Source organism: Penicillium expansum (assembly GCF_000769745.1).
Source record: "Penicillium expansum strain MD-8 chromosome Unknown contig8, whole genome shotgun sequence".
NCBI lineage: Eukaryota > Fungi > Ascomycota > Eurotiomycetes > Eurotiales > Aspergillaceae > Penicillium > Penicillium expansum.
The window spans coordinates 229,259-252,727 of NW_015971309.1; the positions used below are offsets into that span (position 1 = coordinate 229,259).

General features: G+C 47.3%; 6 protein-coding genes across 6 annotated transcripts; 4 read left to right on the forward strand and 2 right to left on the reverse strand.

Annotated features, from left to right (window-relative positions):
• Positions 1-100: 100 nt before the first annotated feature.
• Positions 101-1,348, forward strand: PEX2_003550 (uncharacterized protein; the record flags this gene model as incomplete). The annotated part of the gene is made up of 1 exon (XM_016737633.1): positions 101-1,348. One exon carries the CDS (start codon positions 101-103, stop codon positions 1,346-1,348), a length of 1,248 nt encoding a protein of 415 aa, XP_016598689.1.
• A 617-nt stretch (positions 1,349-1,965) lies between these two features.
• Positions 1,966-7,461, reverse strand: PEX2_003560 (uncharacterized protein; the record flags this gene model as incomplete). Its single annotated transcript, XM_016737634.1, has 5 exons — positions 1,966-5,631; positions 5,696-6,099; positions 6,736-7,161; positions 7,224-7,320; positions 7,393-7,461. The coding sequence occupies 5 exons, from the start codon at positions 7,459-7,461 to the stop codon at positions 1,966-1,968; spliced, it is 4,662 nt and encodes a 1,553-aa protein (XP_016598690.1).
• A 403-nt stretch (positions 7,462-7,864) lies between these two features.
• PEX2_003570 (uncharacterized protein) lies at positions 7,865-10,408 on the forward strand (the record flags this gene model as incomplete). Its single annotated transcript, XM_016737635.1, has 1 exon — positions 7,865-10,408. The coding sequence occupies one exon, from the start codon at positions 7,865-7,867 to the stop codon at positions 10,406-10,408; it is 2,544 nt and encodes an 847-aa protein (XP_016598691.1).
• A 3,574-nt stretch (positions 10,409-13,982) lies between these two features.
• On the reverse strand, positions 13,983-14,624 carry PEX2_003580 (uncharacterized protein; the record flags this gene model as incomplete). The annotated part of the gene is made up of 1 exon (XM_016737636.1): positions 13,983-14,624. One exon carries the CDS (start codon positions 14,622-14,624, stop codon positions 13,983-13,985), a length of 642 nt encoding a protein of 213 aa, XP_016598692.1.
• A 2,094-nt stretch (positions 14,625-16,718) lies between these two features.
• PEX2_003590 (MDR family MFS transporter) lies at positions 16,719-18,540 on the forward strand (the record flags this gene model as incomplete). The annotated part of the gene is made up of 5 exons (XM_016737637.1): positions 16,719-16,790; positions 16,846-16,948; positions 17,002-17,236; positions 17,288-17,747; positions 17,803-18,540. 5 exons carry the CDS (start codon positions 16,719-16,721, stop codon positions 18,538-18,540), a joined length of 1,608 nt encoding a protein of 535 aa, XP_016598693.1.
• A 1,427-nt stretch (positions 18,541-19,967) lies between these two features.
• PEX2_003600 (Cytochrome P450) lies at positions 19,968-21,801 on the forward strand (the record flags this gene model as incomplete). Its single annotated transcript, XM_016737638.1, has 5 exons — positions 19,968-20,290; positions 20,362-20,987; positions 21,056-21,076; positions 21,144-21,608; positions 21,665-21,801. The coding sequence occupies 5 exons, from the start codon at positions 19,968-19,970 to the stop codon at positions 21,799-21,801; spliced, it is 1,572 nt and encodes a 523-aa protein (XP_016598694.1).
• Positions 21,802-23,469: the final 1,668 nt, after the last annotated feature.

Genomic DNA, 23,469 nt, shown 5'->3' on the forward strand with positions numbered 1-23,469 from the left:
CCGAATACTTCAAAACTCTAGAGATGATCGACTGATATATATCGCAGGCGTTGAACGGGAGATGAAAGTATGCCACACTCAACCACACCTTATCCCACCCATGAAGCTGGTGGTATACGATGACCTCCCCAGTCCAAGTTACCATCAACATCGGAACTCACTGTCTTCATGGTTCAACGACAGCCGGAACTTGGCCTCACGAGCCTCTAACCGGGCAAGCATGTCTTTAAAACGATCTTCAACCACCCCGTTGAAGATCGGCGCACCTTCAGACTTTCGCAGAGTGCAATCTTTCCACGATCACCGGCCACAGTCATTCCATTCTCCCCCAGCACCTACCTATCAACCGTTGGAGCTCCGCATTCATCGATCAGGCAATCGATTGTCAGACCTACCTTCGTTTGAAGCCTTCCAACTAAACGAGAGCCCCCAGCGCAAAACACCACTTGTGCCCACTCGTGCCCTCACGACTTCAACCGACGTTCGAGATCGATATGGCCAAAAGGCATTTGTGGTCTCTCGCAAGCCAGTCGGGTCCCAGAAACGCAGATCACTTGGAAACGTGGAGCCTCTTCTCGTCAAAGAGCCCGTCCGCACCACTAGTACCCTAGTTCCACATTTCTCCAAGGTCACTCCCATCGAGAAACCTCTTCCAGAAGCTCAGGCAGCATCTCCAGTCCACGGCAGGTCAAAATCAGAAGGGACCACGCTTACAACGAACACCCCATGGCCAAGCGACACAAACACCATCCCACCTTGGGGAAGAGTACCTCGGACTCCACCTGCACCCAAGAGCCTGTATACATCATCACCGGATACATCCCCATCCAAGTACTCAGCAATGTCCAGGGAAAGTCCTTCGTCAGCCAGCTCGCGCACGATGCCATCATACTTCTCATCCCCGCGCCGTCCCTCCATCCCACTCCCCGAGAACCGAGACACAATCGATTCAGTCCCCTCCTCTCTTTCCAACCGTGTGACTCAATGGATGTTCCCTACCCCTACCAAGCCCTCTACGCCCCCGAAGCAAGCCTTTGTGCCCGGCGTGAACGGGTTTAATTGGGAGCGTGCCCGCACCCTGAGTGGTACCACAGTCGCATCGACTACCACGACCATCACTGGTGGCGCAAGAGCACGGAACAATAGCTCCATCTCTAGTGCCTTCTCTAGTGCTATTACTCCCCGCACCTCATTCCAGGTCTCCTCGTCTACTGCAGAAAAGGATGTCGACCCTGGTGTCTGCTACCCGACCATCTTTGAAGGCCAACAGCAGCACCATCAGCTGTCTTCGTATCATGACAATGGACATATGCGCTACCATGAGCCCGGTATTGGGTTGGCGTTTTGAGTTCTCTGAAGCTTTTTTGAAGACGACACTTTTAGCCACTCTGGGATTTTGATAATGAGTTACTCAGTTTCCTTATTACCCTGTTCTGGTTTGAAATTTATGTTTCTTGGACTTGGATGGATGCTTGCTGGGTGTTTGCTTTTGGAACCGATTTTATCTCGATTGTGCGTTGGAATACCCCGTTTCGATTCCGGTTGGTTACATAGTTCTAATGTTGCTATTTATGTTGCTGTTTTAAGGGGATTAAATGAGGTACATAGCCTACCTATGAAGTGATAATGAATGCAGTTTCGATATGTCTATATCAGACCTTACTAGATACAAAAAGATTATTCCGAGAAGGATTCTATGTGGGGAGAAAGAAGAATATTTCTACAGCAGAACACAGCTCAAGGCCCATGCTAACACACATGGCATCCAGCCATAATATCCGAATCTATTTGGAATAAAAGTTCATTGTACACAAAGTCTGACGCTAAGTCTCTCTGTAGGGTATCTCAAAACGGACAATGTAGCTGCCAGAAAGACAAATAAGGTACAAGGGAAAAGAAAGGATAAATGACATGTACAGCCACAAAAGATCAATATCCTGGCTTTCATACAACGAAATCAAAGCTTTAGTCCGTGGTGACTATCTCCACACCGTCCGGAGCAGGTGTACTTATGGAATCGGTTTTGCGATGTTTTTGCATGCCCAGAATCTGCCAGGCACGACCCATCATGCCGTGACCTAAGCCCTGGGGGAATTCGACAGAAGCCTTGTGAGCATGTCTAGAGACACGATCACGCATTGCGCGTTCCTGCTTGGCAGCAGCCAGACGGTCCTGTTCACGTTCGTGATTGACAATCTCATCGCGCCATTCGGCCCAGTGCTCGAAGTTTTCGCGCTGCTGGAGTACCTGGTAGCGGAGACGGGTCTTGGACGGGCGCCAAACAGTGCGGCCGGCGTTGTCATTGTTGTCACTAGCTGGGGCAGCCATCGTGGACTTGAGATCAGGGACACGGGACTCCTTGGTCAATTTGAGGAGATGGGTCATGACGTCCCGACTTTCAAGAGCAGTGCGTTGGATCTTCTCTTGTTCGGGGGTGGGTTTGGCACGTGCGAGTGGCGCATCAAGCCAGGCGTGCATGTCAGTAGATCGCTGGACGGAGTATGGGTCGAGGATGTTCGAACGGCGGTTTTCCTCGCGCAGGAAACGTACAGCTGCTTGGAGGCTTTCCACCTCGGCGCGGAGGGACTCGTTCTCGTCCATAGCTGCCAAAGAAGCCTCACTCGCGATGACAGCGCCGTTGCCTGTGGTCGCCAGACCTGCTGTTCCAGACATGCGCTTCATCCGCTCAAGGCGAGCCATGAAATCGTCTCGCTCTGCTTCGGCAGTCTGAAGCTCCTTCTTTTGTTGCTCAACTGTTTTTTCGAGTTCACTGCCTGCTCTCTGAATTTCCTCGATCTTGGCTTCGAGATCTTTGACCATGGCAGCCTTCTTGCTTGCCTCTCGCATCCTGGATTCAAGATGCTCAATCTTTAAGCCCTGCTCTTCGAGGGTATTGTCCTTGACTCCAAGTGCGGCCGACGCCTCGTGAATCTCATTTCTCAATTGGCGGATCTCTTCGTCTGCATCAGGGGATGTCATTTTGTTGGACTTCAATTCCGCAGCACGGGCAACCCAGGGGAATGAGGCTCTCTCAAACTCTGTTGTGTGAGACAGATCTGATGAGATGGAATCAAGCTCCTCAAATTGGTCGCCTACTTCCCGCAATCTGATAAAGAGCAAGGAAACAGGGTCGTTACTTTCTTCCAGGGTTTCGGAGGACGAGACAAAAGACATGGCAGCCTGGGACATGCAGTCCAGAATCTCTTCCGGGCTGAATAGTTCCGTGCGAGCTTCATCACTCGTGAGGACAACAAGATTCTCGCCGAGCTTTCGAGCAAACTCCGAAAGCTGCCTGGTTTCATTCTCGATCTTCTTGAAGGGTTCGTCGGCTTCCTTTGGAAGTGCAAGTGACCTCGAACGCAGATCATCAAGAGATCGGCTGATCTTACTCATCGCGACCTTGTATCCGCGGGCCTGAGAAGCGAAAGTGTCCAATTTGTTCAGAGCAATCAGGTTTTCCTCATCCCCTTCTGCTGGAGCAAGCATCTTGGAACTGATAATGAGATTAACGCGTGAGATTGCACCGGCTGAATGCTCAATGTACGATTGAGATAAATGGGCCCGCATACACAGCTCATCGGCAAACATCTCCAAGCTGGAAGGAAGAAGGGTCTCAGAAAGGTGTGCGAGGAGAGCGATAGACCGCTGCAATTCCACTGCAAACTTTGCAAGATTAACTTCGTCCTTCTTCATAGGCTCGATCCAGAAGTTCAGCATGCGCTCCACTGGCTCCATTTCGAACATTGCGACCTTGATGCTGCCAAATTCCTCAGGCGAGCAAGCTGTAATATAGTTCACAAACCGGTCACACACATTTGAGATCCACATAAGATATTCCAAAACCACATGAGCTTGGAAAAGTTCTTCGTTGGAGACTACTGAGTGCTCAGATCCCTTTTCTTGGAGAGTGCTGCTCATAACATTGGCTTTGAATGCGACACGCTTGAATCGAAGCAAAGCCTGAATAGAATTCCGTTCCCCCTCAAAGTACTCTGGAAGATAGAGCTTGATCATTGAAAGGTGCTGTGCATTTTCCTCAGACTCCATACGGTTCAGTTCGACATCGATAGATTTGGTCAGGGCCTTCGATTGATTGGCCTGCAGTTTCATATTCAAATCCTGCATCTGGCGGTGGCGCATTGCATTTTCGGTGGTCTCTGCCTCTGAAACTTGCTTGGTTGTGCGCATATCATCCAAATCACACTGCAGGTTCGTCACCAAATCCCTGAAACGGGTTAATGTGTATTCAAGGTCTTCGATAACTTCATCCTGTTGTGTGATCTTTCGGCATTGGTCGCTGAACACACCCTCTCGGTACTCAATTTCTTCTTGAAGTTGCTTCTCGGTCTCGATATGGGTGTACTCCATCTCGTCACTAATCTCCTTGAGAGATTCCAAATCTTCAATGGCAGCTTTCAGCTCATTAATCTCGTCCTGATAGCGCATGTTTTTGTCTGCTAATTCTTCAATCATTTCTTCGGCCCCTAGTGCTGTCTCCAGCTGCTGCTTAAGATCATCAACATTGGTCTCAGCAACCAAGAGTCGCTCCTTTGCAGCCTCATAATCAGACTTGACAGCAGCGTACTCCTCAAGGTCGTCCTCTAATTCTTTGATCTGGGACTTGAGATCTAACTCCTGCTGTTGAGTCATATCTCTCAAACGAATGAGCGCCTCGCGGAGACGTTCATTGGTTCTCTCCATCTGAAGCCACCCATGAGTGGTTCTGTCTTCTGGAGTGGTCTCCTGGCTGTATTCTTCATTCTCCTCTCGGAGAACTTCCACCTCTAAATTCAGCTCGTCCAACCTTGATCGTAGCGCTGCACACTCGTGTTTGAATGCCTCCGCTGTCTCCTCTGCCATTTCGCGGTCAAGTGTAGCCATTTCCATGAGCGATTCATGCTCTGCCTGCATGCGCTCCACGCTATCAGAACGAGTCTCAAGTTCTTTTAGCTTTTTGCGCAGCTCGGTGACTTCCATTTGTTGCGGTTGATACTTGGCTTGCAGCTTCTGAATGATCGTTTCAAATTTGTCACGCTCAGCCTGGAGTTGCTCGAGGGTCTTCAACTTCTCCTTGTCATCGGCTCGTTTCTTTTCCATCACTCTGAGCTTGGCATTGAGTTCTTCAAGCTCGCGATTGAGTGCAGCACTCTGCCCTTGGCGTTGAGATGCAGAGAGCGGGGCCCCAGGACGCGAGGCTACTGGTCGTGTAGCAGTCATCGACTGTCGAGAGGTCTTCGGCGCAGTGGCTCCGTCTTGTGCACCATCCCCTTCAGTATCAGGCGATTCAGCATCGGTTGGATCTCCGGATCGCCCGCTCATGACCGCATCTCCTCCATCGGATGCTTTTGTGTTGCCAACCTGCCGTAGTGAAGGACGCTTTGTCAATCCCGCTGTCGATGAAGCGATGGTACTTTGAGAGCCTGGTCTTGAAGTTCGGGCTGCTGGTCCAGAAATCGAGGGTCGCGAGCCTCTAGAGGCCGCTGGTTGTGTTGGGGAAGGACCCAGTGAATTTCTGGAGCCGGGAGCTAGTCGGGGTCGATTAGAGGCCACGGTAGAGGTGCGAGAAGTACTCCCGATGGACGGGCGACCCGCGGTCGTTGCGAGCTGTTTCGTTGGGGACTTCGTGGGTGACTAAAGAATGTAGAATTTGTAGTTAGCATAATAGGAGATGACGACTGTATAGCACACGACATACTCGGAGAGACGATCGAGCGGCCACACCCCTCGGCGCTGGAGTAGGAGTGGAGGTTGCATTGGTACTCTGTCGCCTCGCTGCTGTAGGAGGCAACCCAGTTTGCTTTCGCATACCAGTGGAGATCCCGGGTTTAGGCTGCGCTTTGCTACCTGCAGCGCTGGTAGCGGGTTTGGTGGTTTGTTTACTCTCCGGCTCGGGCTGGACAATCCTACCAACCACTGTTGGGCGGACAAACATGCCGTGTCCTGGGGCACAATCAAAATACCGTTCGCCTTGGACTGCGCCATCGTTTTTGCCGGTGGCCTCATCTAACTCAAGGCCTATCCATTGTCCATCCGCAAAGTGAGTGGTGCCAACGAAGCGCACCGTTGCTTGCCTTCCATCGGGCAGCTCAATCACCGTGCCTACAGATAAGGCTTGGCCAGACATATTGAATGGATTCAAGAGCTACAATGAGCTCTTGAGCGATAACCGAGAAATTCTGGTTGTTGGGAGAACAGAAACTTGACACCTCCTGAGTTCAGCGGAGCGCGTCAAGTGATTGTCTACTGCCTGAGGCAGAAACTTCTAATCTAAGATGTAGATCACTGCACGCATTGATGAAAAATATCAGTAAAGGCATCTTGATTATATCATTATAGCAGGCTTCAACGTTGAACCCTGGTTTCATTTCACATAATCTAAAGGGTTGTGTGTCTAGCTAGATAAATAGGCCCATAATCATATACGTTCATAGTCGTAAACCAAAAGTCTAGGGGGAATAAACAAAGAGTATCGTGGCCATGTCCAGATCTAAGCACCAATACTTTTGGTTTGCTGTTTAAAGACGTGGGGGAAAAGACCTGGGAGCTCTTGGAGACTAGATATCGTGTACTTCGAAGCCGGCTTGCGTGGTATAGGGATACCTTGTTCAAGGAGGTGAACGGTAGTCCATCCCCGAGCATGCGCATGTACACAATTCAAGTGGGAATCATCTAGTTCAACGCTATTAGCATAAAGAGCCAAACCCCACCATAAGCATGCAATAGAAAGTGACATACCAACAAAATAGCACTGATCCTTACTAGGAGCACCGGCTTCCTTCTCCGCTTTAGCATACATATCCTGACTAGGCTTGCAGACCAAGGGCAATTTTCCATAGTCACAATAAGTAACACCTTCGAACAGATCCTCGATACGGAGCAACTCCACCACACGCTTTGCGTGGGTGACATAGGCATTTGTGAGCAGCCACGGCTTCACCTTTGTTGTGTCCAGGGATTCCAACAGTTTGCGCAGCTTGGGATCAGGCTTGAGGATATTGTCAAGAGGTAGAGCATCATCGACCTCGCGGTTGAACGCAAGTGGGTCAATCTTGTGGTGGCGGGTAAGGCCTTCAATGGCAAGTCCATACTCCTTGTAGTACTTCTGGTGGAGCATATGGGCATCTTCCGACTTGAGGTCGAGATGTTTGACAAAGAATTTATCTAGCAAAAGTGCAGTTGTGTCAGTTTTGTATTCTTCGGCATATTATGTCGGCTTCGCTTACTGATCAATGTCTGCATCTCATCGTGGATGTTGCAAGCTACGCAGAGGTACGCTCTGTCAGTAGTAGCGCAGAAAGAGCGGAAATCAAGAGCACTAACCTTTAGAATAGAGCTGTAGGAACACAAAATAGTCAGTGACCGAAATGTTAATTTTAAGCTCTCTTGACTTACACAATTGTCAATATCAAAGAAGAAGACTGGCCGTGAGTCACTGACTCCATTGGCGCCGTTGGTTGCCATCGATCTTGAATTGTGAAGTCGCAGGGGTAGATAAGCAGGTGAAAGTCTAGACAAAGTGACGATAGGTCTAATAAGCCGACATGAAGATAATGCAAACGATCGATGCATAGGTCAAAGACAAGATAAAAGTAAGATCAGCTTCCTCCTCTTGCTCCTTCACTTTCCCGCTGTCTGCGCAGTACCCGTGACCTTACCTAATCGGATTTAGCGTCCTGACAGCCAGCATGGACTTTTTACAACATTTCATTTGCTCTAACATCCAACCCTCGGAGCCCTCTCAATTGTAGATTGGACTGAGTGGATATTTGACGTGTGTTTTACGCGTTGGCAAACATATCTGCTTTCAGTCTCTCTCATCTTGTTCTAGTTTCACCGATCCCTTTCCTTAGCTTTCCCCAGCATCATGGCCGCAACTCATGGGCCAGCAACTCACCTTTCAGCAGGTCCCATGGCTGTTTCAGCCCTTACACCAGAGGATGAGGTACGGGAGTACGAAAAAATCCTAACCATCAATGACCAAGTCTTCTCGGGCACTCACCCCCGACTCAATGTGCCCCAGCACCTGGTGCGCAAGTCTGGGAGAAATGCCCAAAATGCCCCTGTTCGAACTCATTTACCTAAAAACCCTCCTCCGACAGCTGTATTGGCAAATGCGCCTGTGGCTGCTCCCACAAAACAGCCTTACAATAGCTCGCAGAGCGCCTCGGCCAGAAACGCCTTGCCTGCACCACAACCCGCCCGTGTGGCTTCAAAACCTACATCCGAGATTGATCCCATCTTCTTGACCAAGTCAGATGATCTAATCAGGGCGGAACTACAGTTACAAAGGCAGAGATTGGAAAGAGCGTTGCGTGATCAAGTGGAGTTCAGGAAACAAGAGACAAAACAGAGACCTGCGGTTCAAGACACGAAGCCCGACTTTGATGTCTCAGAGGTTTTCAAACAAGCTCTTGAGGCGGTGAAACCAGTCTCGCTGAGCGATGCATCTGAGGCCAGTGGACCTGCCCGTGCTGCCAGTGACTCGTTCGACGAAAATTCATTTTACTCCAGTAGAGCTCCTGACTCGCCTCCCCAGACTGCCAGGCAACAAAAGTCATCTCCCGTTGCTATAGTTGCACCCACAGGACCTGCCACACGTGTCCCAGTAACCCACTACGCAGATGAGTTGCAGCGACTTGAAGCTCTCAACCGTCCTGGATCTGACCAGGAAATGCCAGATGCTTACCTTGTTGCTGACCAGCGTCACCCCCATTCTCAGAAGCAGGCCCGCAACCACAAAGCAGAGGCTCCCGTCAGCCGCCTCCGCGATTCGCATCGGTTCGAGACTGTGGACGAACCCGAATATTCTCCACCTGCTCCAGCGGCGCCGCCAGCGGATCATCGTGAATATACCCGTGGGTTAGAAAGTGGTGCTGGAAGAACATCTAGGCCAGATGCCAGATACACCGACCGAACCAGAGATATCCGCAAGCCCCCATCTCCCGCAAACGTGAAGGTAGTTCGAAACCACATCACATCACCGGCAGCTCCCCGGCCATCTCGAGTGTCACCTCTAGCCATTGCAAAGGTTCCTTCTGTACAGCAAATCCGGGATGAACGATCTGAACATGGTTCTGAACAGGTGTACTCGGACCCTGATTCTGCTCGTGGTAGTCCCAACGCACAGGTCTTTCACGTCATGTCCCGAAAACGGAGGCGGCTGCGTGAAGGCGATGGAGGCCCCCGCCAAACCTTGCACAGGACACAAAATGCAGAACCTGTCGAGACCTTCATCAAAGAGGAGCCTGTTTCGCCGCCACCTTTCGCCGATGATTCTACGGTGGTTCGTACCCGACACCCAGCAGAGCGCCCCGTCTACATTGACATCGCGTCCCCTCAATACACTCCAGTATATGAAAGTCGCGGACCACTAGTGCGAGAGCCAGTTTACGAAATTGACCCGTATCACGAGCCGCTACCAGACGCTGGTCCCCAGCGCACAATATCCCGTCTGAGCATCAGACGACCCATCCGGGAGGAAGCTGATCTTCGACGAGTCGCAAGTTCACAGTATGCTCGACAATCAGACTATGCCCGTGAGTACATCGAGGCCCAGCCACGCCCAGTTCGAGCAGCATCATACGTTGTGGAACGCCCGGTTCAAGAGCGGCCAAGGTACTACGAAGAAGCCCCTTCTTACACGCAGCATCGTTACATTGCTGCGGATGACATGCCGCCCCCAACATATCGGGAGACTTACTACGAAGAGGCACCGCCGGCACGGATTATGGCACCCTCTCTCCGTCGGATCGTGGTTGATGAGCATGGCACTCAGTATTACGAGTTGCCACAGGTCCCAAGACTGCAGCCGATGGCACCTCCACCCCCGCCCCGACCAGTCTCTCGGATGTCAAAGGATGTTTACGATGAACGCGTGCATCATCACGCGGGTAGTGTTCGTGCGCCTTCAGTTGTGCAAGACCACTACGGTGAACGACACTATGTGCAGGAAATGCCCCCGCCCCAGCCAGTCTACAGGCGAGTGACGTCAGAATATGCTCGCCCCGTAGCAGCCGATGAGAGACAAGGCTACGCTGCTCCTTTGGAGGGCCATGAACCTTACTCACGCAGCAGCAGTGTACAAGTAGCGGAGTACCTTCCTCGTCATGCGGTCTATGTTGATGAGCGTGGAGTGCCCCAGGAGAGAATAATTCGGACAGCCAGTGTGCGTCCTCCACAGCCTCGCTATGAAAACTCACATGAGGTTGTTCAGCGAGTTGGGAGCGTGCGACCAACTGGCCCGGCCCGCGAGCCCAGTGCCTTCAGGGACAGACAGCCCGCGGAATACGTTGAGAGACCGTACTACATTCGGGATCGACGGTACTATGAAAATGAAGATGAAGAGGGAGATCGCCTTGCGCTGGATGGTGCGAATGATACGATCCAGCGGGGTGCACAGCGTTACTAGTTGCGTGTTGCGCTTGGTTTTTTTTCCCTTCCATTTGCGCAGCATCTCATGACTTTGTATTTAGATGTACTATTTCAGCGACTCATACCTTAGGCAATACAATCTTGCAAGGTCCTTAAAACCATTGTCTTATTACTATATACCAAGTAGCCTTAAATCGACAGATTCGTACGTGATATGACCATCGATCAAGATGTTCAGCCCGATGAAATTATGCTTGACAATCCCCGTTGCACATCCGAAGTTGGCTGCTTTTTGATATGGAGCATTCCACGTTGCACTCATTTGTAGTGAGATATCAATGTGAGTTCGTTGTAATAAAAGCGGTAGCATGCTTTTATCTGCAAATCAATCATCGGTCCATCCCGTACAAATAAAGAGAATCTAAGTGTAGGAGATAGCCATGGTTGATTGGTTTTGCTAGATCATCTAGCCTCGGGGACTTGTATTCATCTCACATCAGATGGCCAGATATTTTCAGCATTGTATCAGAAGATGGATCGTTATCATCATTTGGGAGTTCTGAATCAAGCATTCCCCGAGGATTGAAATGTGGTGCATGAAAGCATATCAAATCGCAGGTGGACAATGGGTTTCAACTCACTAGGCATGATATTTCGAGATTTGGAGAGTTCAAAAAATCTGTGCCGCATGCTTTTATCTGCGCAATTCTCTTGTTAGCCTGCCATATTCAATCAAAGTCGGTAAACTGTAGTATCAACTTCAAGAAATAAAAAAAAATGAAAGAAAGAGATAGCCGTGGCTGCTTTCACCAGGATCAGATTGAGGTAAATTTTGTTCACATGGGCTTTTCAACACAAAACATATATCATCACGTGCAAGCGAAGCAGAGTATGGCCGTCTTAGAAAATGAAATGTATGTTGTACCAACCAGAATAAAACCGAGAGAGAACGAGCTCGAGCTTTCGAGAGAAGAGATATGCAAGATACAATCTTGCAACTTCTAGCATGCGCTAGGTCAGTAACAGGCATCTGAAGACAAAACTCTCATGGTCAGTCAATGATTTCTTGCTCTGTCATGGGAGTGGTAAGGCCAGTGCGTTCTATAGTTAGCGACAACACTTGTATCGGAGTAATTTTGTACGACATGGTAGTTTCCGTAACACTTTCATTCGAGTTTTGGTCATCACTTGCAAGCATGTCATAACAATAGTTGGAACCTTTTTGGGGGGGGGGAGTAGATAGATTAATATGTACCTTGTGTGATGTGAATGGAGTCACAAGAAGCATTGAAACGATATGTGGCCGAGGAAACATCTCATATATTTTGCCTTTGATGCTGGAAAAACAAGAGCCTTATAGACAGATATGTCATGCCTGGAAATTCCACAGTCAGTATCATGATAGTGCTCGACAGGGATTGCTCGGTTCCATCCTGGAGGGATGTGCATCAAGTACATCGCATCAGACCTTGCAGTATCACATATTTCAAGGTCACTGACATGTTTATTATCACATCAGTTGGTGCAATGTAGTTGGGAGAGGACTGGGAGCATTGCAGGCAGAATTGTAAAAGCAGGCCATATCATACGTGTTGAATCAAGGAAATACCTTAGCGGGTGAAGATAGCCAGAGTATCTGGGATATCGCATTTCGCAGGCGTGAATGAATGGGTGAGGCCCAGGAGATCTAGAAAGGTTGATGCCTATAGGACTCTATTGTATTCGAGAGCCGCGTAGAAATTTCTCACTGTGTTCAATGAAAACTTGACTTGAGGTGCCAAAGGACCAGGTTATAGGGGAGTGCAAATCTGTCAAAGCAAAGGGACCAGGTCAGCTAATTGTAGGAGTCGAATGGGGATTGTTTGGTCCAGTAGCTTTTAGGAACAAAGTGATTCTCATTAGCCATTCACCTCTCGTATCAGAGTGACAATTTCTTCGTCATGCAGCTCAGATCATCAAACAATCATCATTTGCAAGAGGGCATATTGAGACAGACCAGGGTATTATGTTCAAGGGTCAACGAACACGCATAGGGGTCAACTTACTACAGAGCACACGTATTGTGTTACCAGTGGGCAGTCTATCAGAAAGGTCAGAACCTTTGGCTTTGACCGTCATCGGTCCACTGATGGACCAGGATGAGAAGATGGTTAGTTGGCAAAGGAATATGCAGAGTGGTCGAAGGTAAGTTGTAAGATGAGTTGGGTTGTAGGTAAACAGATATCTTGAAGAAAGTTCTTGCTCCGTTTGTCCACCACAAACGGGTCACACATACAGCACTTTCACAGGTATCTTCTATCTCACCCTAATCATACTTTATTCTGACATGAGATATTGAAAGTGTATTCTGGTTCTAGAACGTCTATGCAGCTCTAACAACAGCAAGTGGAAGGATTAGTTTATGCTAATGATTGGGTATTGTTAGATATTGTTGTGATGGAGCTCAGGCATCGCCTTGCCTCGGAAAACAATAAACTTGTAGCGAGGACTTCCACTCTAAAGTGTTACTATTCCCTACAGATTGTCAGTGTTTGCTTGACCTAGGTGCCTGAACAAGCTCGAGCTCGGACATAGTAGCCTACCATCATAAATCTAAGGTGGTGATACTCATAGTTAACATCAATATACATGATATCTTAGGGTCACTACAACCGTTGAACAATTGATTTAGAAAACACTTCAACTCAAATGATATCCCCAAAGACACCAGAGCTTAATGACACTCTCGGTATCATTGAATGGACATAGGCATAGTTTCTCATGTAATTCAGAAAAGAGTAGCCGACTGCCTATGCGGCCTTGTTGTGTTTTTTTAGATGCGTGTGAAGGTGGTAAAAAACATAAAATGTACAGGAATAACAAGGGAGAACCGTTTCCCCTGGTAGTCACGACGGTTCAACTACTCAAGGATCAAATAATCAAATCCATGAGTCCATGAGGGACTGGTGTTTCGTTCATTAATAGTACATAGTATACAGGATACCCTTGACCGAAATTCACCATTAGTAAAAACCAAGTGTATCCCTAAGGCCACTGAGGGTTGAGCGATTACGATACAGGGGCATGAATTGGTATCCTACAGTAAGCTGAAATATTCGTGGAAATTGATAGCGCCTGACTCCTATGCAGTCACCCTTATTGGGAAGTTTGATGAATTTCAGGTTTGAATTGACAGAAGTCATCGCTATTAATAGCCGGTATTGAGGCGTCCAGCTGCCCCTTGACCGCCCATGAACCGAGGGGATGACAACGGCTAAAGGAATGGTTCTTATATTTCAATACCTGTGGTTCTCCATGCCTATATCTTGTCTTGTGTACAAATTTGGACAGAAAACTAGGATGCACGTCTAGGGATTGATCTTGCATGTGGAGATGATCCAATTGACTCAGTTCACAGCAAACATCTAGTTAACAGCCTATGCCTTATCACACACACTAGCGGCGCTAGTGGATCACTAACCATTTCAAGGGCCAATCCTACACTTGGCCCCTATTTCTCCCCCGGAGCACGAACATGTCCCTTTCCCTCCACCTTTCCCTCCGTCTTCTGCTCTAAGTATCTGCCTTGTTTTCGTATAAATCATAGAAACAAAACATTTCATTTATTTCACTTAACATCCAAGGGAATTGTAAACTTGAAGGGGCAGCTTGAGATGTAGGGGCTGGGATCTCCCAACAACCAGCTCAACCCGCATAAAATACTCTCTAGAAATATGACAGTGATAGAATGTTGGAGAAATGCTAGCCTCCTCAGGTACTGCTACTGGGACAAGGATGGCTGCTTGACGTGAACCACTGGTTTTCCCATTCCTTTCGACCCAGTTCAGAGCAACCCCTTTGTTCTTCCACAAACATAAACTTCTTCGAAAGACTTGTGCATTGGGATCATCGCGAAAGCGTACTTCGTCAGGCAGGCCACTCATTGGGGTTGTAGTTAAGTATGTCACAGCCTCAAGAACTGTGCGAAGTTGACACTGTTGTGGTAGCTCGTTTGATACCTCAACACCCTCTAGATCGAAATCGAGATCTAGATGTATCGGGGCTATATCCGATCTACCTCGAGTTTCAACAGGAAGATAGGCAGATTTTTGCTGAGGAGAATTCACTGTGAGCTGGCCCTGACTAGCCGCCCACAGCGTCTTTCGAAGTCGAGTTACATCAGAAAGTTGAACGTTGCCGCTATTAACCCAGAGGCGAGGTGGTCTCTCCAAGTACGACGGAAGAAGCCGAACTGGTCTCTTAATGTGCAACATTTCACCGCATTCCAAAGTAACTTCAGCATAAATGTAGTAGGCAATGCTACACATTTTAGGGCAGAATTGATCCGCCTTGTAGTGGATGGTGGGAGGAAGTTGACAGTGACCGTGATTGAATCCCACTCCAGCCATCGGCTTGGAACCAGGGTCAGAAAGAAGCGCATCAGGAACAACGAACAATATTGGAAAGATCCCATTTTTTGGATACAACTCCAGTGCATGGTCGAATTGGTGCATCTTGAGAAATACGTTGTCCACTGTGCTTCCACTGTTGGCTAAAGGAGCCAGCGTCGTCACCACAACCTGCGCTGTCCCTGTAGGAGTTGTTAGCTTAGATTTGTCCTCAGAAGCAGCTCAGTAACATATTCTGACCGATTAGTGCCAATGAGATGCGCAACCGTTCGCATGAGCCCCTTTCCTTGAGTACCAGCTCCCCTATGATACTATCTCCCGTTGTGTAAATTCGGTCGTTCGTGGATAGTTGGATCTTCATATTGAGGCGTATTTTGATATAATCGATGTTGGTGCTGGTGTATGATAATCGTCCTGACACAACTGAGTTGGGTAGACGGTATGTACAAGAGACGATTATAAAAATAAAGGGATTCGGATTATCCCAGAACCCTTGGTGACATGTATTAGGAAGTGACCCCAGGGGGTAGTCGCCGTTTCAATGATACTGGTTCCCATCTGCCAGTGGCAAAAGGATGCAAGCCACATGGCCGATCCCCATGTTTTTTATTTTCTAACATACACTGCCTGGCCTGTATATTGGATCCACATTAGGGTGCATTAATGTGAGCGATTATAATATTACAGTACCAAACAGCTAATTTCCCATATGACCAGGGGTTTTAGCGAGAAAAATCCTGGCTGAGTACATGTAAAAACGAAACCAGAATTGTGATCTCAACTACGGAGTACAAGGGCTCCAATTTACTGGCTAGGTGCTAGGTGGTGTACAGTACGCAACAATACACACAAAGAAACTGAGTAAACCTGCGGGAATCTTATAGCAGATGACATTGCACCATTCCGAGGGTATTGAATAATGATCCGCCTTGCCATCTTTTGTGCATTTCAGAATATTGGAAATGGACTCTTCCACTGGAGGGTGCTTTGTCTGAGTTATAGGTTTGCTTTATGCTCCACTGTGCATATGCTATTGATTTCTATCCATGGATGTTTTCGTGACAATGGTATATTAAATATTATGGAACTTCGACATTTACTAGTAGCTTTCAATTACTAGGGCTGCTGGGATATTCATTTGTAATTTATCGCTATCAATATGGAGTTCCAGGGTAGCCGGCTCGCACGCCCGGGGTGGCTGACTCAAGGCACACTAATGCGGATCTAATATACTGGCCAGGCAATGTACTTTTCTGGGCTGCAAAATATATGAAGGCAACCAAAATTATAATCAAGACTAGGATCTCTAGGGTTGCAGTGCATGAAAATTCCAATTCTTAAAGTGAGATGACAAGGAGAAATGTGATTACATATTTCCTGCTTTAAATTCTATGTACAGTGTAGCTCACTGCAGTGAGATACTTGTTGCGTCCGAATGTCCCAATAGCCCACTAAACTAAAACAAACGTCCTTTCAGGCCCCATTGATGCATGTAGTCCATAAAATCAGACATTATGCTATAGCTGGTAGGACAGCAGCCCGACGGATTTCCGAAGTTCTTTGTTTTGCTATTTTCCTAGACTATGCGTCCAAGCGATTACCTAGCTCGGCTTTTTGTGGAATCGGCTCCTTCTTTTCCCTTTTCTTTTTCTGTTCCTATTGGGCGTCCTACTGGCTGTGGATTTCTGAGTCACTAATGGCCCTGGGCATCCGGATTGCTGTGCCTCCCTCTCCTCTCTCCCTCTCGCACTCACCTCCAATATCACAACCTTTCCCTATTCATCACATCGCCTCCTGAGACAGCTCTCAAGAAATTTCCTAAGAATTGGTCTTTTTTGCCTTCACTGATTGACCAGTGCTCTGTTCTCCCTGGGCAGATCTTTGAAACCAGGCCCGGTCTTTTAACTCTCCAATCTTCAAATCCACTCCTCACTATCATCAGCTGCAGCATATTTCATAATGGAATTGCAGGAGCCCCATCCACCGAGGCGAAGCAAATTCCGTCTTTTCGTGATTATGACGGCGCTTTCGGTAAGATGCCACCTGCAAGAAAATCTAGTGTTTCCCTGCTAATCCCATGATCCAGTTATCAATGTTTATTGCTGCTCTAGAACAAAGCATCGTAGCCACAGCAATTCCCACAATTGCTGCCCAGCTCCACAGCGCTTCCGGATATACATGGATAGGTGGTAGGTGGGCTGCTTCGCCTTGCTAAGATGATCATGGCTCACTTATCCTCTAGGCGCATATCTCCTCGCAAATGCTGCATCGGCGTGTATTTGGGCGAAGCTCTCTGATATTTGGGGCCGGAAACCCCTCTTGCTTCTAGCTGTTGGGCTTTTTTTTCTTGCTTCGATTGTATGTGCGACGGCGGTGGGGATGAATATTCTCATCGTTGGTCGCTCTTTACAAGGCGTAGCAGGTGGCGGCTTGCTCCAAATTGTTACAATCACCATCTCAGATTTGTTTAGTGTCAGGTAAGGAGCTTCTATGGCTGTATTGAGTTTCATTATTGACCTTCCCAATAGACAACGAAGTTTATATCTCGGCCTGATGGAGCTCATGTGGGCTTTTGCCGCCGGAATTGGGCCTTTGCTCGGTGGAGCCTTCTCTCAATATGTCAACTGGAGATGGATATTCTGGATCAATCTACCAGTCTCTGGCATTGCATTCGTTCTGATATTCTTTTCATTGGATGTACACAATCCTAAGACGAAGATAATGGATGGCGTTCGAGCAATTGACTGGTTCGGCAGTCTCTTCTTTCTTGGCCTGACTCTTATGATTTTGCTAGGACTGAATTTTGGTGGTGTGACATTTTCCTGGAAGTCACCACAAGTAATTTGCTTGATTATCTTTGGGGCTCTGTGCTCGTTGCTATTCATTTATAGTGAGAAGCGACTCGCAAAATACCCTTTGATGCCTCTGTACATCTTCACTCGAGTGTCAAATACTGCTACTTTGTTAGTGACATTCGCCCATGGTTTTGTGAGTACCTTTACCCTTTGCTTACTTTGATTATATTTTGCTGATATGATTATAGGTCTTTATTGCTGGAGAATACTATATACCTCTTTATCTACAATCTGTTCATGGATCATCACCTATGAGTTCAGGTATTCTTGTCCTTCCACTGGTTATCACGGAAGCTGTGTCTGGCGTGTTCACCGGTGTAATCATCCACTACACAGGCCGGTATCTAGAACTTATCTGGATTGGCTTAGCCTTTATGACCCTCGGCAATGGGCTTTATATCAATCTCACTGTGGACTCGCATATCAGCGAGATCATCGGATATCAGATTCTCAGTGGACTTGGTATCGGATTCCTATTCCAAACGCCTATCATTGCTATTCAGGCTACAGTATCCCAAGAAGATACCGCTACTGCTACAGCAACGCTTGGTGTAGTCCGTAATATGGCAAATGCTTTCTCTGTTATCATTGGTGGTGTTGTTTTCCAGAATAGCATGACGAAAAGGCAGGCTAGTTTGTTGGATTCCGGCATGTCTCCCAGCATGGTGGCTCAAATGTCTGGCGATTCTGCTGCAAGCATTGAATATATCGGAGCTATCAACGACAAAGCGCAGCTACTTGCAGTCAGGGAGGCCTTTACATGGAGCTTGAGGAACATGTGGATCTTGTATACGTGCATGTCCGCTCTCGGTATCCTCTTCTCAGCCTTCATTCAGAAGGTTAAGTTGAACAAGGAGCACGTGGAAACTAAGACAGGTTTGAAGATTGAAGCAACCCCTGCAGTGGAGAACATACCTAGTGCGTGAATATTTTACCGATGTATCTGAGATTTCATGTGAAGTGACATGTCACTTACTTTTGCATGTCAGATAGTACTTATAGTAGCAGAAAATCTGAGCTAGAACGGTCGGGGTTAGCATGATATTCTTGATTTGATAACAACTCAGTATTGACACATAAGAAAACTGGTATCATTTTCTGTTACTCGACATTTTTGAAAGATAGCCATACTAAAACCAATATTTTTCAGCGTGGAATATCCAAAATTGCTAGCCTTGGATTTAACCTATGTATCGTCAAATTACACAGTAGCGACTACGACTATTATGGTAAAAGTGGTGAAGGACTGTTAAAGAGTGAGTCATCGGACAAATATGCCTGGTGAAAGACTGGATTTCAACGTCCCTAGCTCCTCGGGCCTTGTATCACGTGCATTTGCTAATAGTCCGGGCTGCCCCAGGTTGTGGCCCTGAAATTATTTCAACCACCGTGCCGGAAAGATATTTCTACAGACCTTGCTGCTGTATTTTAAGACCACGTTTTGGGGTCATAAACCCCGCTCTATGTCCGTTCAATGACTAGATGATGCAGCTGCTTCCTAGTCGGTCCCTGGCGGCCAGGGGTACTATCCAATCGGAACTTGCGGGGAACCAACATAAACCCGCCCGGCCCGCAGGAACCAGGAAAAGCGCTCTTTAAACCGGTCTCGACCACGCCCGGGCAGGACCAGCGTATGTACTTCCGCCTGACGCTACCGCCTGCCACTCGAAGCCTAACCTGACGTCAGGCCCCATGGTTAGATCATGTTTGTTTTTGTTACGTCCCCTGCCCATCTCTTCCCTTTTCCATCTTCCTTGCTGACGGGAGAGCGAAGCTCACAATCTATCGTGCAGGTCGAGGAGCACAACGATCATGTCCTGGTAAGGAATTTCCAGGCGTCCTGCAGGTGCTACCAGGGGCTCAGTGGAAGCTCAGGGCCGAGTTCTCCGCAACTTCCAATTTCAAGCTTCTGAAACCGGATAAAATGGGACATTTGGTTGCCTAGGGTTCGCAATTTCTACCAAATGTAATGTTTGATTGTCATGCGACCATCTCTTCAAGGGTCAATCTCAAATTATTGCCCCAATTGGGATAGACCGACCTTCAACGGATGGGAAGGCCTAGCTCACTCATCGCCGAGGTGGATAAGACCTTCGGTTGAGGAAACCTGGTGATGAACAAGTTGTCAGTCAGGCGCTGGGGTTGGAAGGGGGCTGGATGCTGTACCCTGCTGGTCGCATAATTTCTTCCTTTTTCATTTTGGGGCAACTGGCACTCTGCAGAGTCGAGTTATGTTGTACTATAAATCTTCCAAACCTCCTGGCTACTCTGCGTGACCAAGTTCTTTCATATTTTCTGGTCGACAGAGGCTCTATCCTGTATATTCCGACTCTCACAAATCCTAATTGCCATCATGTTCATCGTCACTGGACTTTTTATCATCTCCGCCCTTTGCATTTATAAATTTTTCTTATATCCATTGTTTTTCTCCCCTCTGGCAAGCATTCCAAATGCAAATTGGCTTTCGGCAATCACGCCTATCTGGATGCAATGGAAGAGATTCCAAGGCGAGGAAGTTTCTACCTTCCAGAATGCATTCATGACAAAGGGGTCTATTGTACGGGTTGCGCCAAATGAAATTGCTGTGAACAACATGGATGCAATCCGTGTAGTTCATGGGTATGCACAGAACAACTGCACAAAGACAAGCTGGTATTCGGTTTTTATGCATAACGGGTAGGTTTTTGGTTTTCTTTGAATATTATGTTCTTTGACTCTCCCATGTTGCGACGCTTATACAACGTCAGCGCTCGCAACTGCTTTTCCTCGCTTGGTCCTGATCATTCCATGCGTCGGCATAGAATCAGCTCAGTATACACCAAACCCTATGTTCAAGCATCGCCCCATGTCCGCACTTTGCTATCTCGCCTGTTAAAGACACGCCTTCTACCTGCTCTTGAAGAACATGCACGAGCAGGCACCGCATTGGATGTTCTTCCAGTGAATTTTGCCTTTAGTCTGGACTTCGTGTCCTCATTCATTTTTGGTCTTTCTCGCTCTACAAACTTCTTACAGAATATCGAAGCTCGCGATAGATGGTTGGAGTCCTACGCAACAGTCTACTCTGGAGGACCTCTTTTCTGGCTTCAGGAATATCCTGATGTCGTTGCTGCTACGAGGAAGTTGGGTATATCCCCTGTCCCGAAAAAATATTTCAACGCAGTGAACCGCTTTGATTCCTGGATCATTTCCCTTGTGGACGCGACAGAGGTGGCATTGCTTCATTCTAACAAGAGCAAGTTTGAGCCTGGTGAATTCCCGGAAATGTACCACCAACTGCGATCAGGCATAGTTGGTGGAAGTGAAAATTCATCCGATATCCCTTCGTCAACACAACGTCTAGAGCTGGCCAGTGAATGTTTGGATCATCTTGGTAAGCATCCCTACTTAGTATTTATTATCCTGTACCCTGGTGGTGAACCTCAATTGACTGAATCAAAGTGGCGACCCGAGATACATTCGGTAAATTAATTCCGGCCCATCTTTTGCACAATAAAAACAGTGACTTTTTCTCATCATTCAATTTTAGGCATTGTCTTCTCGTTCGTTCTTTTATACCTTTCTCGCCATCCCAAAGCGCAAGAAAGGCTCCGTGAAGAGCTTCAAACGATGAAGACAGCGTTCCACTTCTCCGGTGGCACGGAGACCTCAATTCCATCTGCAAAGTCACTAGAATCTCTCCCTTATCTCAACGCCGTGCTCAAGGAGTCCATCCGCCTACGAGGAAATGTGCCCACCTCTAACCCACGCATTACCCCAGCTAGTACGCTGACGAAACTGGGCCCTTATGAAAATATTCCCCCTGGTGTCAGGGTCAGTGCCTTTGCCTGGTGTCTACATAGAAAGGAAGAGGTTTTTCCAGATGCAGAAGCTTGGATACCTGATCGTTGGCTCGATGATAATCAGCAGTTTGCACCTGGAGAGCAGGAACGATGGTTTTGGGCTTTTGGAACTGGCAGCCGACGGTGTTTGGGCCAGAACCTGGCGCTTGAAAGTGAGTCAGTGCCCTTAAATTTCAAAATTCCACATGGTTGACACTTTGATCGACAGTGCTGCGCTTCTCAATGGCAGCCATATTCAGCAACTTTGAGGTTTCAATCCATGATGACACACGGTTTATCAATGCATCCGGATTTGTCACTGGGAAAAAAGGCGAAAGTCTAGAGTTGATGTTTAAGCCTCTCTAAGAATATGTGCTCAAGTTATGACAGCTTGAGACCGAGTGTGACCGGCATTTTAACGGAGATAGATGTTGGAGGATAAAATTGTCTATAAGTCGTGTGTCAGAGGTATGGAAATAGTTTCATCAGGTTCCAAGACTGCCGAATTGAGCCCTGGTCAATACTGTCAAACGCTATGTTACACTAAATGGTTGAAAACCGAGTCGAACCCTCGGGAAATACATGGACTGCTACAGATGCGAGTATCATACAAAAGCGCATATTAAGTCTAGTCGTCGATGTCCGCACAAATTATCAAGTAGTGGATCTTTATCATTTTAGTTAGTTAGAGTCATACACATCTCTCATCTATATAGTGCCTTGCTATATACGAGATTTCTATTAGTTATAATGTAAAGGATACCTTTCCTTACAACCTGAGGCCCCACTTAGTGCTTCAGGAATCTTTTATGTATAAATTCTTTCATCTATGCAGGAGTAAAGATGGCATCATGCATAGTTCCATAAAGAGTAGCGGAAGTACAAAGAGATCATCATCTTTACGCTTGTATTCTTGGATAGTATCTATAAAGGATCGAGATCCCAGGAATGACTTCCCCCTGGCAAGAATTTGTCGATGTATGAAGAATACAATACTTTCCTCTCCACTGCTGCTTCTTGCCTGGTTAACAGGTGCTGGCCTGACAACTAGGCATCCTCTATTACACGGCCGAGGTTAGGCGCGTGCGAGGCATTTTTGCTATTAGCCTATATCGCCATACTATGCCTTCGAGATTTATCGAGTAGTTGCAGAGAGACCGGAGAGACCGGAGAGACCAACGATAATAATAAATAGGCGTCACGGGATTCGCGACGAGGCAACGGAGAGTTATTCTGCGATATCGAGGCTATGTAAATGTAATCTCAGATAGGGCGGATACGATGGAGCGGGGCATATAGCATCGGAGGTAGTATACCGGAACTTTGCAGATGCGATAAAAGGCCGGTAGAATAAGTGACGCTTAACGAGCAAAGTGCTCTAGCAGAGAAGGGGACCTAGATAGCTTCGTAGCACGATATACTGTTGCTCCCCTGTGAAAAGAGTAAGAGGGAGTATGATGATGCTCATTGATAACACAGACTAGGTTAGGTCTAGGCTAGGTCTGGGTTTTACTGGGTTGTGTAGAAGACTAGCTATACTACATTAGTAGCTAGGTTAGTAGCTAGTATATAATGTAATCCCTACCTAATTTAGCGTAGATCGGTACATATCACGTGATTTAGGTAATAAAAATGACTAACTAGTTAAGGTAGTCAAATAGGGAAAGATCACGTGCTTATAAGGTGTCTAGACATTTAAGATTTTTAAAGTAAATCACGTGATATGGTGCTACCCTACCTAGTCACGTTACATATAAATTCTGCCACCAATCAGAGGCCAGATCTCAAATCTGAAAGGCGGGGATTTAGACCTAGTAATTAAGAAATTCAATGTTCAGTATGTTTGCTTCGCTTCGCTCAGCAAAAGTAATTATAGACTTATGAGTATACTTTATTTAAGCAAATCAAATATATTCTCACTACCTTCGGAAGATCTTAGAGGTTTCCAAGAATCAAGCCCTTGAATGGGGCTGGCCCGTTATACTATATAGTCTGTTGAAGAAAATATAGGGCAGATGCCAGAACGCATTCTTT